The sequence below is a fragment of the Condylura cristata genome, unplaced genomic scaffold (genome assembly GCF_000260355.1).
Source record: "Condylura cristata isolate star-nosed mole 26May11 unplaced genomic scaffold, ConCri1.0 scaffold00021, whole genome shotgun sequence".
NCBI classification, from domain to species: Eukaryota; Metazoa; Chordata; class Mammalia; order Eulipotyphla; family Talpidae; genus Condylura; species Condylura cristata.
This window is the reverse complement of record NW_004567122.1, coordinates 29,333,207-29,352,505: the sequence shown is the minus strand read 5'-3', so window position 1 is coordinate 29,352,505 and position 19,299 is coordinate 29,333,207. Positions and strand designations below refer to the sequence as shown.

At 36.0% G+C, this 19,299-nt stretch overlaps 1 protein-coding gene across 1 annotated transcript in view; it reads right to left on the bottom strand.

Annotated features, from left to right (window-relative positions):
• Positions 1–2,295: 2,295 nt before the first annotated feature.
• Positions 2,296–19,299, bottom strand: part of UBE2D2 (ubiquitin-conjugating enzyme E2D 2) — a 41,840-nt gene continuing 24,836 nt past the window's right edge. The window contains exons 2-7 of the mRNA XM_004686792.2: positions 16,898–16,961; positions 10,878–10,909; positions 10,721–10,798; positions 10,531–10,636; positions 5,408–5,501; positions 2,296–3,947 (exon numbers count right to left, since the gene is read on the bottom strand). Of these exons, the coding sequence (XP_004686849.1) occupies positions 3,902–3,947; positions 5,408–5,501; positions 10,531–10,636; positions 10,721–10,798; positions 10,878–10,909; positions 16,898–16,961 (420 nt within the window). The 3' untranslated portion in view covers positions 2,296–3,901. The remainder of the gene's footprint in view (positions 3,948–5,407; positions 5,502–10,530; positions 10,637–10,720; positions 10,799–10,877; positions 10,910–16,897; positions 16,962–19,299) is intronic.

The window sequence follows — 19,299 nt, the reverse complement described above, 5'->3', positions numbered from 1 at the left end:
TTTCTCTTATACAGTTTATACAGTTTTGGGCACGGGAATACTTGTAAGACTTGTCGATTTTTAAACGCTTAGGTATCATTTCTCCAAACAGTATAAAATACTCTGGATAAGGACAGGGAAAATGGCAGCTGTCAACCCTCATAGCCTTACGGAACTCTGAAAAGGGGCAAAGAACATTCACCAATGCTGGTGCTGCTCTGTCCTGGACAGGAGGAGCTGTCTCCTCCCAGGATGGGCCAGGCACACAGTGCCTTCTTCTCGGCATTCCCATTGCTTCCAGAGCATATTGTCCTGGAAAAGACCACTCTACCAACAACTTACCCAGGTTAAAAGACAACAGACCTCTACTTGATTGAAAACTATCAAGATGATGCTGTTATTACAGTATTCATATAGTTTTACATCTGCTAAAGACAGATTATACTTTACCCCTTTTGAGGTACAACTCTACAAATAATTTTAAGGTGAAAAGAGATCACTTTGCCACAAAAATATCTGACTCTGCCTCGGCCAGTTCAGGTGCAGTCATTGAGAAAGGGCAAAGCTAGTTGGTGATTTGTTACATATTCAGCCACTGAGGTAAAAGAGTTTAAGGCTTTTTTAGTCAGTTCCAACTTTTGAGCTTGCCCACTTAATGGGCAAGATAAGATATGGCAACAGTGGGAGAATATATTTCACTCATGAATATTAACCCTTAGAAAGTGATCATATAGCCAGTCTTCACATTCCAAGTCCATCCCAGGTATTGGCCTGGAAATATTCAGAGGGGCCTGAATATCAACCACTTAACCAACCAGCCTTGGTTACCGTTAGGAAAAGGCTTTTAAGGAAGACTTTGTAAGGTAACTCAGAGTTAATTAGCTTGATCTAAATACATGCTTAACATTAAGGAAAAGTTAAAAATGTTTCAGGAGTGTCCATTATTTTTTCTTCTTCTTGGTTGTATATGAATTGCATAAAGTCCGATATTATATTTTGCTACCTTCACAGATGTTTTTATACTGAAAATATGCTTGCTCTTGCATGACCTCACACCCAGTTAAAATAATCCGTAACTTAAAGTGTTTCACAAGGGAATCAAAAGGAGATGGATCCTTAAGACTAATAACAATTTTCTGCATGGTTAATAAAGATGCTATTCCTGAGTAAGAAGAAAGGGAAGATGTGCTCATAATCCAGAAGACCCAGTGATGAGCCTAGTTACCAGGTATTACAGAGTATCTTAAAGAAGACCGAAGCAAAAGTCAGCTTTATCTTACTGCAAACAAGGAGCAGTTATAGTTTATAGGTTTTTTAACTATAGTTCAGAATTAGTTCTGACTACCTACTCAGGGCTCCAAATGACTTACTGAAGCAAAGGGGAATGATTCACAAAGTGGAACATTGTAGTAGTGGGAAACAGTAAAGGAATACCCCTATTGCTAGGTCAGTGCTGAAATCATGGGCCTCGTTTCTGACTAATCCCATATTCTTCTGTCTATAGACCTCCCTGATGCTGCTCCCTATACTTTATAGAGTTTAAAACAAACAAAAAGATTGCTCCAACTATAACTTGGCAAAGCACTCCATATTAAGCAAAGGGAACTCATATACTGATGTTCCCCTGTAACCTTACCTCACCAAGATAATCAAGGTTACTACAGACTAACTTTCACATGTGATAAAGTCAGAGACATTCCTATAAAAAGTAATGTGATTCCAGATGAGAACCAGCCTGAGTGATACTTTGTGAGCAGGGGAAGCGGCCTCCTTCTCTGAGTCTTCACTTTTGCCGAGGCCTATGTATGCAGATGGACAAAATATTCTCCATAACTGAAATGAGCAAGACCAAAATGCATACAAGGTTCTAACGTTTGTGACCATGTAAAACCCATTTGTTTGGCACACGAGGATAATGGCTTTTATTTAGCAAAATATACTTAACAGCATGTTTGTGAAAACATCTATGTTATAGCCAAACAAATGGTAATGCGCTGGCTGTTCTCTGACAGACAACTAAAGAGCTGTCTATTTAGAATCCGTGCACCTGACCCATAGTTGACAGTACAGTTAATAGCAAGCAAAAAATGAATCCCCACCTGCTCATGATACTGAGAATATCGGGTGATTGCAGATTACAGCATAATTTTAACTCCTTTACCTACAACTGTTAATGATCAAAATTCCTTTGCAAAGTCAAGACTAGAAAAGCTAGTAAAGCCAGCAGCTAAAATGTAGCACTATAAGAGGTTACAGGTTGTGTCACACTTTCATTCCAAGAGGGAGTATTAACATTGAGAGATAAGACAAATTAAACAAGTTTAAAACCAAAAGCAGTGGACATTTATTCCTCAATTTTTGTGCAAGAGTGTAAAGATGCATTTGAAAGAACTTGATGACTAGAGAGCATCTGCTATGGCCTTCAGGCTGGCCTGGTTTACAATTAGATTAGGAGAGGGGAAAAAAGGTAACTTGCCTAGTTCACATGAATGATGTTTCTGGCAAACACAGTTGTTTACAAGTTTCAAACTACATTTTACTAGAGTCAAGGGAAGACTTCAAAAAGCCACATACAGTACAATTTAAAATTGGATGACATCCTGCAAATGTTAGTGCAAAGTAATTATGTAGACTCTCCAATACAAGATTGTGCTCATGTTTCCCAGGTTTGGTCAATGTTTTTCTTATACAATCACAGTCACAGAAGCTTAACGTACCAAATAGCAATGCCTTTTGTGGTTTATGGCCTACGTACCAGGGGAATGTCACAGATTTTGAAATGCAGCTTAGTTTCATTAATAAAGCAAATTTCTTAATTAGTTTAACAGTCATGTTCCTGGAATACTGCACATTCATGGAAATGCTTTTAAGCTTATGCCCTTATCTTGTTCAGTAAAAATTACTTTCAAGATAGCCTTTTTGCTACGTAAACTGGAGTTGTTTCATGATTTTGAAATGCAACCAGTATAAATGAAAACATTTCAGGGGTGGGGGAAAATCCACCACTAATCTCAGCTAGACAAAATTCTTAAAATTAAAAAGCCTATTCACACAAAACTTTATGTAATGACTGTAGTAATCAGTTTATTACACAGATTAATCATTCTTGAACGTACAAGCTCCAGAGGAGCGATTGGGTCTTTAAATATACACAAGTATTTCCATCAAATGAATTTTCACCCTTACATCCAGATAGACCTAAGCAGTTAAAAACATAAGAAAAATAAGAGCTATTAGCTATGTATTAAATGAGAAACCACATACAAACCAAAGAATATGGAGGAGAGAAAGGAAGGGTGGGGAGATGTAAAAGAGTTGGGAACAAAGCCCATCACACTTTATGTACTAATAGCTCCAATCCACTTAAATGTTGACCAGTTAAACTTAGACCTTAAAATACAGGATGTGGGTAGAGTTTAATCTGGTTGTTCATAACTTTCATCTAAGACGTAGTAGGTTTTCAAATAAAATGAACACAGAAATAGCTTTGTGTTTTTCACTTTGCTTTCCATTACGGTTTTGAGATTAAAAGGTTTCCACTTAATAACAATCTCCTACAGGTCAGTGGAGCTTTTTTTACCCATCCAGACACACACCATACCTACCACCCCTCACCTTGCCGTTATCCAAAATTAAGTCAAATATGGAAGTTTTTTAGTCTCACACCTAGGTTACGCCTGGAGAAATGGCTTGTCACACACACACTTCTCTGCTAGGAGGCAATGTTGGTACAGAAGTACAGTATTTCTAGTTTGTTGTTCCAAGTATGTACAACACGCAGCACTGCTGTATCAGGTAAACATGTGCACAGGGGAAGATGAGGCGTGGGCTCATAGAAAGCAGTCAAATGGAAATCAAAAGGACTTTCTCTTTCAGAGTTCCCCTATCTTTATTTGTAGAGGTTATCCAATAATTTCTTTAATTACATCGCATACTTCTGAGTCCATTCCCGAGCTATTCTGTTGTACCTGTACACACAAAGAGAAGCTTGGCTTAACATAGGTGAGGAGTTGGGATCAACAGGTTTCATTTATTACCCCACCTAATAACCAGAGGGGAATAAGTGACAGTGCATTCAAGCAAAATGACCTTTCTACCTTACATTTTTAATAAGCATTTATTAAACGACAGTAGGAAGATGTAAAATAAAGTCCTATAAATGCTACTAATAAAGGATCCTGGTTAAATTTTAGCATTTGCTAGCAAATGCTATCAAACCTATTTGCTTATCAAACTATTTCTAACAATGACTTTCAACCCTTGATTCATCTATCTGGAGTTCCTGAAAAAGTGTGATTTTGTATCATATTATACTTAAAATCATGTATTAATAGTGATTAAACTGGCATAATATTTCCCTCTAATGAATAAAGCAACTAGTTCTGGTAGAACTTCTTTTAACATTTTGGTTGCTGAATGAATGCTTTGAGCAACTTGGTTGCTAAAAATTATTGCTCCAGAACATTCTAGCAGCAGAATAAACAGGGCCAAAGATTCTACAATATTTTTTTAAGAAAAGGATGCAGTAGTTATGCTGAATATTACCACCACAATGATTTGGGAAATGCCTTTTAGAGGCATTCATGCTCAGAATTCTAGACATTGGACAAAACAGTTCTCAATCAAAATAAATTTATCCATGAATAAATTCACAAATAGAAAAAAACATGATCTAATTTTATTCTGAATGCAGTCAGAAATATATGACTATAGACACTACTCAGATGTAAACAAAAAGTAAAGATTAACTGTCAGAATCCCCTGTTCTTGCTTTATGTCCTTGAAAAAAAGACACTATAGGTTAAAGTGCAGCAGTACAAAGCTAGCCACAGCCGTTTCAGTGCGAGTTTGATCCCAGGGAGGTGACCCACATGGAGCAGCAGACCTCTCCTGACCCGCCCGCTACTCCCCTCAGCAGTGTACCTTGTCAATCTGTCTGCTCTGCTCCCCACTGTCTCTGGTGAATCCTCTTACTGTCCCTGCACCTCTGGCCTGTACCCTAGTTCTGTATGCATAAATAAATCTTTACAATTTCAAATACTATCTTTTTTGCTGTCCTGGCCATTTTTGGTAATTCATGTAAATTCATTTGTAAAATTGGAGCTTTCAAGTCTTGTGGTATTTACTTAATTTTTTAGATCATGCCAAATGTTAGAAAATCAACTCCCTTCCCCGTTATAATTTACAAATACTTGTGTTCAGGTATAGGGTTACTAGAAAATACAATGAGAAAAGTTTTTCTACACAGTAGCTGTGATATTAGTTAAATGGTCAGCATGTATTTACTTACAATGATACTCAATGCAAATATCCTACTCCATCCCCTATAAACATACTAGGTTTTCATTTCACATATATGGCCTATACTCTGCCCTCAGTTAAAGACTCCATCCCACCAGATACTTTTTAGCCTGGAGGCCATACTTACTTTTCTCTATCTGTTTTGTAGATCCGAGCAATCTCAGGCACTAAAGGATCATCTGGATTGGGATCACACAACAGAGAACAGATGGACAAGAGTACTAGAATGAAAAAGAGTATAAATCAACAGAGGATAAAAGTAGAGAAACATGAGATGCCAACATATGAGAAAAATTCTAAGATTTATTGATCTTCTACTGCCTAGGCTTATAAGCACCACCTAATTTTATAGTAATAGTAATCAAAAATATCGTAAGATAATTTCTCTACGCCTGAATCCCTCAGGAGATGGCCCAGGCTAGCGAAGTAACTTGCTGAATGTCCCTAGCTAATGAGCCATTAGAATTGCATTAGAATTAAAGTCTTCTAAATCCTAGACTTTAGTCTATGAATTCATAGTCCATAAAGTTCAATTTTTAGGGACCTAGGTTCAGGGATAAATGTTTTCAAAATTCCAAAGATAACCACGCTACTAAATACTCTTAGAAATGACAACCATGAAACCCAACAATCACTGCTTTCCCAATGGCAGGTACTACATTCAGATATAATGGATGTTTCACTTTTAGTTGAAAATAATTTAGTGTTAAGAACATAAAAGCTAATAGAAGCCACTTAATGGGGCTGTTCACACTTATTACAGAGGATACAACATACTTCTACCTAAAGTCTCAAATTCTTTTCAGTGATGACTTAGAGTATCATCTCAGCCATTTCCTCAGTGACACCTGGAACATAGCAGACAAATCTTAATAGTACAAGTTCTTCGGTTCAAACTTATTAACTTATTATTCCTTATTGAATGCAAAGGAGTTAGATTAAGTCCAATGTTCTCTGACATACAAATATATTCCAATTCTTGTATTCTGATGCTAACAAATCTAACTATCTGATTTCTCTCTAATGTTCGATATAGCAAGCACAATGACTCAGCCCACTCTACTTCCAAATCAAGTTTAGCAGGAAAGGGATTTATTCATTCTCTTATCAAATCTACTCTATAGTGATCAAGGGCTTCTGAGCAGTAAAGAGTAAGTTTACATGCCCTTTTATCATTTCAGCCTGTTAACAAAAATTTCCTTGCCTTAAGAATATATGGAAAATAAAAAACATCAGGAAAGATGTTTTGACTCTTCATTCCTGTTGCCCACAATTCTGGCAGATGGCATTCCCAAAACATCTTCTCTTCCCATTGTCAGGTGTATCACCTGATGCCCTCTTCAAGCACAGAATATTCTAACAGCAATTAGGAAAAAAATTCATGTATTTCCTGGAAATAACAACAGGGAGTTATAGTTTTTGAATGCTTATAAAAGTATTAACTATAGAAAAAAGAAACTTTTCCTGTCTATTAAATTGATAAGAATGTATTTACTGATTTTTCATTTAAATTAGACATACTACCCAAAATTACCATCTAGAACTTACTCCCTTTACCTATTCTTCCAGTTATTCTAATAATGCAACTTTAAAAAAAGACATATTCTAAAGAAATAGCTTCTCTGACTTTCTTTCCAGGAAGGGAAAATGGGATGATGGCTGTTTGGACCTAGTGAACAGATTCTTCATACACTACTTAGCTCTTGTAATTCACAAAAATCTAATTTTTGCTTGTAACAGACTACTTCCTTTCACTATAAAGAGAGTAATTCCTACTTCTACAAACTGCACAGACTCTTCTCTGCAGGACTAAAGCATGTTAACTTATGTATACATTCTTCATCAGTGTATACTCATTTTCATTTGTGTCATATCTCAGTCACTTTCAATTCTAAAAACATAAAGTCAAATGGTTTTATGGCATTCTTAACTGCTTCCCTTTAAGTTTTGTATATATTTAAGTCCCTCTATTTACAGTGGAGAGAATCTTGGTTAAGATAATTGACCTCAAAAACTGATAATATGTTAAAGGGATAATCACACATAGGATTCTGGCCATTCACAAAATTGCTTGCCATATAGTCATGAAGGAAGCTGCTAAATTATAAAACCCAAATATGCTAATACAATCAGATTCAACAAATAGCACTGCAATTATTTTAAAAGATGGCTATCCAGATAGAGAGGGCGCAAGTAAAATTAAAGGCCCTTGTGATTATCAAATAACTGAAAAATTGAAAACGGGGCACAGAAGGATTAGAAGGAAAAAAGCTATGGGAGCTTTTTTTTAGCCATTTATTTCATTTATTTATGCATGCAGAGCTGGGGTGTAGACCAGAGGTAATGGGATGGCGGTGGTGATGGTGAGAGCAATCACCAGAGACATAGTAGGGAGTGGAACAGGTGGATTGACGGAGATACACTGCTGAGGGAAGCAGAATGAGACAGGAAAGGTCTGCTGCGCCATGTAGGTTAGCTCCCTGGCCGGGGATAGAACTTGTGCTCAGTGGCTGCAGAAAGCTTCATAGTGCTAAGACTTAACACCTTGCACTACCAGGGAGGCCCTATGTTAGCATTTTTAGCTATACAGATACAGACAGATATACAGACAGAGACACACACACAGTATTCTACCTCTCTGTCCCATTATTTAATTTGTATCCCTATGCTACTTGGTGAAGAACCACCAGGTCAAGAAATTACAATAATAATAGGTATACAGGCACTGTTACAAGCAATCCTAGCATTTCAAAGGGTCCAATAAAAAGAAAAGGGGCCACTTATCTGGAAAGCTATTTGTAGGAAAAAACTTTTGATTCAGATGTCTGGTATATCATGTTTATATTGTGTCTTAAGATCCATGGAATTCTGGGCCCACCCTGGTGGCGCAATGGATAAGGACGCAGCACTGCAAGCTGGCCACAGCTGCTTCAGTGAGAGTTGGATCCTTGACCCTGGAGGTAATCTACATGGCATGGCAGACCTCTCCTGTCTTGCCCGCTGTTCCCCTCAGCAGTGTACTTCGTCAATCAGCCTGTTCTGCTCCCCACTGTCTCTGGTGATCCTCTCACTGCCCCTGTACCTCAGACCTGTACCCCAGTTGTGTATGCATAAATAAATAAATCTTTTTGGGGGGAGGGAAGATCCACAGAATTTTAATCTAATGCTCCAAAGTTTCTGTTCCTTTAAATTTTTAATCTTGGGGCCTCCCTGGTGGCCTATGGGTAAAGTCTCAGTGCTGTCACTGACATGGCTTGAATTTGACCCTTGGCCAGGGAGTTAATCCACATATAGTGCAACAGACCTCTCCTGTCTTGCCCACCTCTCCCCTTAACAGTGTATTTCAGTGGGTCCACCTGTTCTGCTCCCCATTCTATTTCTGGTGACTCCTCTTACCCTCCCTCCCCCATACCTCTGGACTATCCCCCAGTTCTACACAAAAATAATTAGGCCAGTTAGTTCAGTGTTTACAAAAAAACAGTTAATGACATGGTTTGTTTTCTTTTTAAAAAAATCTCTTCAGAACAATAGTGAAATAGTTATTATTATCCTGAGTCTATGGAGGAAGAAAATACTGAAACACAGAAGGAACTATGTCTCAAGTCTCATAAGAGGTGAAGCTGAGATCTAAATATAGGTGTCTGGGTCCAGATTTATTTTTATTGGGGTACAAGAGGTTAAGTCTCAGCACTATTAAGGTACTGGCAGCCACTGCAGCACAAGTTCAATTTCCAGCCAGGGAACTGATCCACATGGCTTAACAGACTTCTCCCATCTAACCCACTCAGCAGTATATTTCAGTTACTCTGCCTGTTCCACTCCCCACTCTGTTCCTGGTGAATTCTCTCATCCCTCACACCCAGTTCTTGTATGCATAAACCAATAAATCTTAAAAAGAAAAAAAAAAAACCAACATACTAGCCAATGATCATATTTACAGCTTACTTTTTATACTTTGAAAACTTTTAATTCACTTTTGGTTTCATGTGGGTATGATGCTAAGTTAACATGTAATGTTTGTCAACTACCCACTCACCTTACTGTTATTAAAAATTCCCCAACATACTCCTACAACGGGGTCTAACAGAACATCAAAAAATTAGTAACTTTCTCTATACATTAAAAAAAAAAAAAAAAACCCACACAGGACTATATATTAATGCTTTTTAAGATACCTAAAAATTTATATTAAAATGATCATCTTAAAGAGGATGAATCAATTTTTTATAGAAACTCAAAAAACACACTGTAAGTATGAATTCTTCTTTATCCTGTTCTTTAGTAACCTAATGTCTGTGATATTTACAGCATAAGCATTCCTCTAGAGTTATTTTCTATTCTATATTATCTACCCTCCTTTCCATTCATGGATTTTGGAGGTTAGAACAAACAATAATTGACTCCTTTAACTATGCTCTAAAAAAAAAAAAAAAATTTACACCATCCTCCAAACTATGCTTGAATAGTATAATAGACAAACTAGTGACACCACCAAAGAATATCTACACTTGAAAATGCAACTCTCTTCAGTGGTCTGACGGTCTATTTAAGAGTAAGAAAGGTAGGCTTCCCTAGTGGCACAGGGCTAAAGTTTCAGTGCTATGCCCTCTCTGGAGGCACAATGGGTACAGCACTATGAAGCTCTCCACAGCCATTGCAGTACAAATTCGATCCCCAACCAGGGAGCAGACCCACATGGTGTAGCAGACCTCTCTTATCTTGCCCGCTGCCTCTCTTAGCAGTGTATTTCAGTAGATCTGCCTGTTCTGCTCCCTACTCAGTCTCTTGTGAATCCTCTCAGTCTCCCACACCTCTGGCCTATATCCCAATTTTTGTATGCATGAAAAAAAAAAATCAAACTTTAAAAAAAATAATAAATAAAGCCTCAGTGCTATCAGGTAATCAGCCACTACCATTTGAGTTCAATCCCTGCCCAGGATGCTAGCCCACTTGGTGCAGCAGACTTCTCCTGTCTCACCCACTGCTCCTCTTAATAGTGTATCTTAATAGGTCTACCTGTTCTGTTCCCCATTCTGTCTCTGGTGAATCCTCTTATCCCTACTCCCTGCACCTCTGGCCTATACCCCAGTTCTTGTATGCATAAATAAATAAAAAACAATCTTTAAAAAAAAAATAAGGAAGGTCTGCTACCTCCTCTTAGAAGGAATGTGTAATTTTTCAAAAAATAAATTACCTTAAAAATAAAAAAAATACAGCTGCTTATCTTATATCAAACCCCCATCCCATTACCTTTTGAAATAGTTAATGCTGGAGACCACTGTGACCGTAGAATATCAAGACAAATGCTGCCATTACTGTTAATATTTGGATGATAAATTCTGGTTGTAAATGCAACCTATAAAAAAGAATATTTTTGTAAACTGATTTGTTGTTATATAATAATATAAAAACATTTAAAAAACTGCTATATCTCAATTACCTTAGGTGGTTTGAAGGGGTAATCTGTTGGGAAATGAATTGTCAAGAAAAATACTCCACCCTGATAGGGACTGTCATTCTGTTGGTAGCAAGAAAAGTGGCATTAAGATGAAGGAATTACGTAAACTATTTATTCTGAAATTAATCTGAATACTTACTGGCCCCATTATTGTAGCTTGCCAATGGAACACTGAAAAAGAACAAAGAAAAATCACCCTGAGACAATATCCACACCATAATAAAACTCATTTCCTATCTAACCCCTTTTTATTAGCAATATGATGAGTTCTGGGCAGGATGAGAAATCTAAATCAAGGCTAAGTTTTCAGAGAGAAAAAAAAGACTACTACAGTCTAGAAAATAAAGACAAGGAGTTCGATAAAAAATTATTTGGGCTACAACATCTTGAAAATTCATGTCAGAAAGACAAACTTTTCTACAAGGCTGCATCCATTTTTTTTTTTTTACTTCAAGAGTAAAAAAAGAGTCAAAAGATTCCATTCTTTGAAGTGTTATTATCATTTCTCCAACACAATTATTTACAATATAATCCTTTAATAATACTGGTCTACAGCAAAAGTAAAAGTGAAAGTATGTAACATTCAAATTACAACACTGCTCTTTACAAAGAGAAAAACTGTAACACTCAAATGCATTCTTCAGAATCACTAGTCCCTCAAAAAAGAAAGAAAATACCTGAAAACTCCAAACTTCATTACAGACTCTAGGGATGATTGCAATACATTATAAATTAATATCTGCCAATGACTTTTTAATAGATTAAGTAGTCAAGAAGAAAGTCATTTTGAGTCACCAAACTTAGACTTAGTATTTTCAACAAAGGCCCCACATAAAAGTCCCAGAATGTGCTATTAAAGAAACAAGAACATCTCACTGTTTTTAATTATATACAGTTATAATGTGAGCAAACAAAAACATTTTGTATAGCCCAACTACAATGCTGAAAACCTTATTACAGATAACCGAATGACTTAAGCACAGGATAAAGAAACTATTTTAAACAAGTCTTATCCTTCCATTTAATCCTTTCATATTAAATTTGTTGCTTTAATGGGAGAAGATTATAACTACACTTCCAACTCTTGATCAAGGTTCTAAGAATCAAGTAAGATAATGAACAAAAAGCAAGCACTTAGATAAGGAATTACACAAATACTAAAAAAATAAATTTTTCATTAGCTATTTAAATCCTAATTTGGTTTCTTCCTAGTCTTCAATATCAAATCTTTCTTTGCTAAAAAACACTAAGTCAGTAGGGAAATTTGAATCAGAGCAAATTCTTGGCTAAGAATAAAATACATTTTTTATCTGCATTAAAAAATTTTTTGTAATAGTTTATTTTTACATCACTGTGTACCTTTTCCCATCTCAGTTGTAATCCCCGTGGACTTCCCATCACCAATTCACCTGTGTGCCATCACCATAGTCCCATACACTACCCCCCCAATCCCATTCCACTCCTGTAAAATGTCTCTGGTATATAGTTGTTCATTATTATTATTACCCCCCCACCCCGTTCTTTATGCTCCTGCTGTGAGTGGAGCATCAGTTATTTGTCTTTCTTCTGACTTATTTCACTAAGCACAATCCCTTCAAGAGTAAAATAGTTTTTATGATTTCTTATTGTTCAAATAGAAAAAACAACGCATGTTTAACACTCTGTGACTAAAACTGACTAAAAATTGGGCATTGTAGAACACTCCAAAGGCTTAGAACAGAAATCCTGACAAGCTGGCAACTAGGACACTTACAATTACAGAAAAGATAAAAAAATTACAGAAAGGATACTCTTTCTAATAGATGGCAAAAAATTGGTTTTTTTCAAACATATTGAAACTTCTTTCATATCCAACATTTCGCAAAGATGGAATACACATTCTAGTATATTTAAGTAAAATCTGATATTATTGAGAACTCTAACAAGCAGAATTAAGAAGACTATTTCATATAAAATTTAGTTCAGTTTAGTTAGTAATCCATATCTTTTTAATATTCCTCAACAGAACTAAGGAATGCAAACCAATGACATTCAAAACTCTTAAAATCTGTGTAAACACAAACATAGGGCTAAATATTAAACTAGAAGAGAGGAAAAGGAAACTTAATGCAGCAACTAACATGAATATTTATATCTCGTTAAAATGACTAGAATTTACAGTACTAACAAAAGACAGAGAAAGAGAAACTAGAAGCACATTAAGATGAATTTAAATAATTAAAGCATTTAATGACCTACCATTTCAATCTTAATTGAGTATTCTGCTACTCTGGTTAATAAGCATACCTATTAAACTAACTGATTTAGGCCTCCCTCTGGAAATTTCCTAGATTCCTAGCTTTCCTAAGTCGAAAAATAAAAAAGGAGGGAATAAGGTAGCAAGAGAATATCTAACCTGTCTCAAATGACAACAGCTTTGTAAACAGTTCAAGAATCACTGGCTCCAAGGAGAGCTAATTCCAGAAACAGTTACTGCTGAAATAATTGGCCATACATATAAAGAGATACTATATTTGATATAAACACCCTTTCAAAATAACTTTCATTTAGGATCATGGCCCTCCCTGGTGGCGAAGCGGGTTAAAGCACTGCACTAAAGAAGCTAAAGCCACTTCCTCATGAGTTCGATTCCCGCCTGACCCGGAGGTGACCACATGGCGTGGCAGACCTCTCCTGACCCGCCTGCTGCTCCCCTCAGCAGTGTACTTTGTCGATCTGCCTGTCCTGCTCCCCACTCTGTCTCTGGTGAAGCCTCTCGCCGCCCGAGCCTCTGGCCTGTAGCCCAGTTCTGTATGCTTTCATTTAGGATCAACTGTAGGAGCTGTTCAAACAAGCAATTCAAGGTATCAAATAAAAGTTTTGATAGTCCAAAAATAAAATCCCATTATCATCTTGGTTTAATGCGGTCAAACCAAATTATACAAACTGAAATCTAAAAATCTCTTATGAGAGTTTAAATGTGAAATTCACAGTTCATTGATTACTTTTTAGTATTCTGGATGAAGACTTGAGGCTAAAAGGGATAGTGAGAATATTTGTTATAGTTTGAGATTGAATCCCAGGAGACCTACATTTGAATTCAAGTACCTATCTCTAGAGAATCACATTCACTAAGTGTTCAAAACAAAAGAAAACAAAGCAGGTTATACAAACAATTTATGACCAATCTTCAGCTTACTTCTTTTACAAAATGTACTTTGTTTTGCTTACCAGATCTTTGCAGAAAAATGGGGGGAAAATTACTGGTATATTAAAATCTGAATATTTAAAAATAAAGCTTAAGTCTCCCTCTTTATTCTTTATAATATACTTTATTCTTTATAATATACTAGGAATCAATAACACGGAGTACTTAGGCATTTAAGAGCAAGAATTGTCATAAAGAGTTCCAAAAGTTTCATTCTGGCTAACAGTTTTTCTCTTCCACCTAAGATTATTTAAATTCTATCTCCTAATAATGGTAAAAATGCATTTAACAATCCAACTACACTATGTGGTCAGTTCATCAGGAAGATGAATTAAGACTTTGACAAGAATTCATCCTCAATGTTCTCAAACATCTACAAAAATTTCAAGTATAATATCCTTAAGTACAATTTGATGACCAAGACTCTGTCCCTAAGGAGATTTTTCTTACTCTCTTTTATAAGGTAGATACTGTTGACAGATTAGTATGCCACATAAGACATTCAAATTTGAATGGGAAGACTATAAGTTAAAGGGAAGATTATTATTTTAATTTAATTCATTCATTGATAGTGAAGGATTCAATGCTATTAAGTCCATTCAGAGTTGTGCAACCATCACAATTTCAGAGTATTTCAATCACTTCTTAAAGGGACCCCACATTCATCAGCAGTCACCATTGTCATGCTACCTATTGGTAGCTGGCTATTCTTTGTCTCTCCATATTCGTGAATATTGCCTGTAAGTAGGATTGTATAGTATATGACCTTTTGTATTTGACTTCTCTCAGTATTATTTTTAAGGTTCATACACATTATAATATATATATCGGTATGCCATTCCTTTTAATTGCCTATTAATATTCCATTGATGGACAAACCATATTCTATTTATCCCTCATCAGTTGGTAGTTTTTGGGTTGTTTCCATCTTTTGTTATTATAAGCAATACTCCTATTAACACTCGTGCCCAAGTTTTGTGTGGACATATTTTCATTTCTCTTGAACATACCTAGCAGTGAACTCACTGTAACTATACTTATGTATTTGAGGAACCACCAGACTGGTTTTACCCATCAGTAACATGTGAAGGTTTCAATTACTTCACATTCTCAACAACATGTGTTCTTATTTGACACTCTGATTCTCACCATCCTAGAAGGTATAAAGTATTTTGATTTTCATTTTCCTACATGACTAATGGTGTTGAACATCTCTCCAAGGGCTTACTAGAACATCCATATTTTCTTTGGAGAAATGTATATTCAGATGCCTTGCTCATTTCTAAATTGGGTTATTTATATTGGTGAATTATAATTTTTAAAAAATATGATAATGTTCTTATCAAATATAAAACTTGCAAAGGTGTTTTCCCTTTCTTTATCCTTTTACTTTTTTGATGGTATTATTTGCAGCAAATTTTTAATGAAGTCTAATTTATCTATTTTTTCCTCTTATTGTTTATGCTCTGGAGGAGTTTTACTCAACACTTCAGTGTAACTTTTTAAAGAAAGACATATGATAATACTAACTATGGTAGAAGCAAAAGTAAAGGTAAATTATTTTAGCAGACTAAAGAGAACTTTGAAGTGGAAACCTAATCATCTCACATTCCAAACACTTTTAATTTAAGGTCAGCCACTCTCACTTTTGAGAATTTACCATATGTAAAACTACTCTTTAAATTGAAGAACACACTGACAGTAGGTAGACTACATGATAGCATGGAATGAAAAAACTAGAATTAGGAAACTTGAGAACGAGCCCACTTTGGGAGCCTACACAAGCCTCTCACGAGATTCTCCTCTACAACAGTTTACGATTTCTACCCAACTCATCTTTTAAAAGAATTGTTATAAAGCTTCAATGAAATAATGTATATTTAAGTACTTGGCCTGTCCTGTCTGAAATCAAATGTTAATTACTTGTGCTGGACAGATCTGAGTATTGTCAGTAGGATTTTTCATCACATGTAAATCTTACAATTTGTAACATCTACCTGTTTTACCTGTTAAGCAGTCCTTGTAAAAGGACAACCTTGCTTTGATTCTTAAGAACATAGTAAACAACATTCTTAAGAAAAATCAGGGAAAATAATTTTAAATGCATTAATATAACCTCATACTTATGTTTGATTAGTCTATAAAATTCTTTTACAAAAAAATTGTCCACCTTTGTCCTATTTGCTAAATGTTACATTTATTGGTGTAAATTAGTTATGTATCATAAAGCACATTCTTGTTCAAATAGCCTTTCTTTAGAAAAGGTTAGAAGACAAGGGGACTATGGTTACCCCACTATACAATATATTTGAACACGCTAAAAGTATAAGTCTTAAAAGTTTTAATCATATACAATTATAACTAAGTATGGTGATATTACTGTAGCAATCATTCCATAGTACATACAAATATCAAATCATGTTGGACACCTAAACCATAACATACCAATTATCTAAATTTAAAAATAAAAAGCTGTAAGATAGTATAAGGGGGAGAAACTATGCTAAGACAAAATGGATAAACATTCCTGGTAAGAGCATTTAATAGATTAAATAAGGCTAAACAGATAAACTAGATATTAAAAATAAAATCGTATCAGTCTTCACAAATATGAACCAGTAGAAAGACAGACACACACTCATTCTTAGTATTACCTTAAAGAGCAAGAGTTAGTTTTAGGTAAAAGCTCTAATATTTTACACCTCAGGAAATACTCAGAAGGGATGAATGAAAGCTAGGAAGGAGCCAGAACAACCAAACAGAATGTCTGATAGAAGAGGTTTAAGCTATAATGAAGAGCATGGAACTGCTTCTTTCTTGGTTAAAAGTAGGCTAATCACACTGCCTCTTCCCTATAGCATAATTCTCTCTTCATACAAAATAACCCTAGGAGATGTATATTAATTCATCCCAAAGTTTCTGAGAGAGGCATACTGTTATACTCTTTTACTCCATTCCTTTTAAATACTTACTATCATCTCCAACAGGACCTGCTGAACACTGTGCTGGGGGGTCCCGTGCCAGGTCATTCAATTCCTTAAGGGAAAGAAAAGAAATGTGTTCAACCAAAATTCATAATTTTACACATTATTAAACTTATCAAGATTTTCCATTCCATCAGCAAAGCTGTGTTAGTTGTACGCCTTTAAAATCAAAGAAGAGTAATCTTAATCTTTAGGTTAAAATATTTTGATTCCTAAATGCAATTATGTTTAAAAACAGTGGAACCAGGGAACTCCCTGGTGATGCAACGGGTTAAAGCACCTCATTATGAAGCTCTCCAAAAGCCACTGCATCACAAGTTCCATTTCCAGCCAGGGAGCTGACCACATGGTATGGCAGACCTCTTCTGATCTGCCTGCTGCTCCCTTCAGCAGTGTATTTCAGTAGATCTGCCTGTTTGCTCCCCACTCTGTCTCTGGTGAATCCTCTCACCCCCCTGGGCCTCTGTCCTGTACTCCAGTTCTGTAAGCATAAATAAATAAATCTTAAAAAAAAAAGTGGTTAATTTTTGCTTTGTTCAGTATTTATGAGTAAATATGGTATAATGTATAACAGCCATAAAACTTGTGCTAAGGCAAAAGCTTTTTTTTCAAAAAAATTTTAAAAAGAGACCCAGTGCCAGTTTTTGTATCTCTACTAGGTTATACTTGAGTATAAATGTACCCAAGTTATACAGGATTATCTGAAAAGATGATGTATTTTCAGCTGATATCTTTATCAGGGTTCCAAAGGTAGGGGAAAAAAAAAACCTTGGCCCCTCCCTGGTGGTACAACAGGTTAAAGCATAGGGCTACAGAAGCTGTCCATAGCCACTGCAGCTTGAGTTCCATTCCCCACCAGGGAGCTGACCCACATGGCATGGCAAATCTCTCCTGACCCACCTGTCCGTTTCTCCCCTCAGCAGTGTATTATTTCAGGCAACCTGCCTGTTCTGTTCCCTGCTGTCTCTGGTGAATCCTTTCACCAGGGAAAGAAAAGAAATCCCTGCATCTCTGGCCTGCACCCCAGTTCTTGTAATGCATAAATAAATACATCTTTAAAAAGAAAAAAAAAAAAACACCTTAAAATCATACTGTATTTCCTTTTTCCTTTGCTTGCTACTGGAGATAAAAACAAGCTCTGGGGAAAGACTAGTTTTAGATTTTATTTTTAAACTACAGTAAAATAACTTCAAAGGTACAATAAAGCTACTTAGATCTTATTAATGAGTTATATAAAGTGTGGTTTGACTATCCCAATTATTGACTTCAAAATCTTCAGCACAGAACAAGTCCCTTGTTCTGAGTTAACTTAATTAACCAGTCATTTAGTTACAATTATGTTTTATTCTATCTATAAGTTTGGAGGAAAAACAACAGAAAAAAAGGACAAAAATGTTATTTTTTAAGTACTGTAACAGAGTAAGTTTAACAATATATATTTTCTGGGCCATCCCTGGTGGCTCAAAGAGAAGCTAGCCACAGCCCACAGTCACTTCAGACCTCTCCTGTCTTGCCTGCTGCTCCCCTTAGCAGTGTATTTCAATCTGTCTGTTCTGCTCCCCATAAGGTCTCTGGTGAATTCTCTCATGGCCCCTCCACCTCTGGCCTGTACCCCAGTTCTGTACGCATAAATACATAAAGCTTTTTTTAAAAAAAATAATTTTACTTGTAATTTATTCTTAATTTTTTTCTCCTTTCTGAAAAAGAAAAGTACTGGATGGTTTCACTCATAGCAGGAGCATAAAGGACCAGGGGTAAAAAAAAATAACAATAAACAACTATATACCAGAGACATTTTATGGGGGTGGAGTAGGGAGTATGTGTGGGGGAGTGCATGGTACTATGGTGATGGCATATGGGTGACTTGGTGATGGGAAGCCCATAGGGATTACAAATGAAATGGAAAAAGGCACAAAATGATGTAAAAATAAACTACTATAATATTTTTAAAAATATTATAAGAAACAAAAAAAATTCTCCTTTCAAATGAAGACATCTTTTTCCTTCTGAATGAAATTGAGGTTTAACACTGACATTTATCCAACAGCCTGAACATAAGATCCATCCATCCATTTCAATGGCCTGTATAATTTTCTTTTTTAGTGGAAGGCCATCCATGGTTTGTGTTATGTGTGTATACAACAATGGGTGTGTAGATTAGAAGTGAGATGATTCACCAGATGGAGTAGGGAGCAGAACAGGTGGATTTTATTAAAATACACTGCTAAGGGGAGCAGAGGGCAAGACAGGAGAGTTCTGCTGTGCCAGATGTGGGTTAGCTCCCTAGCTAAAGACTGAACTCAGGTAAAAGCAGTGGTGGTGCTGAGACTTAACCCCCAGGCCACCAGGAAGGTCCCAGTATAATTAATTTTAAAAGCTAACCTAAACTT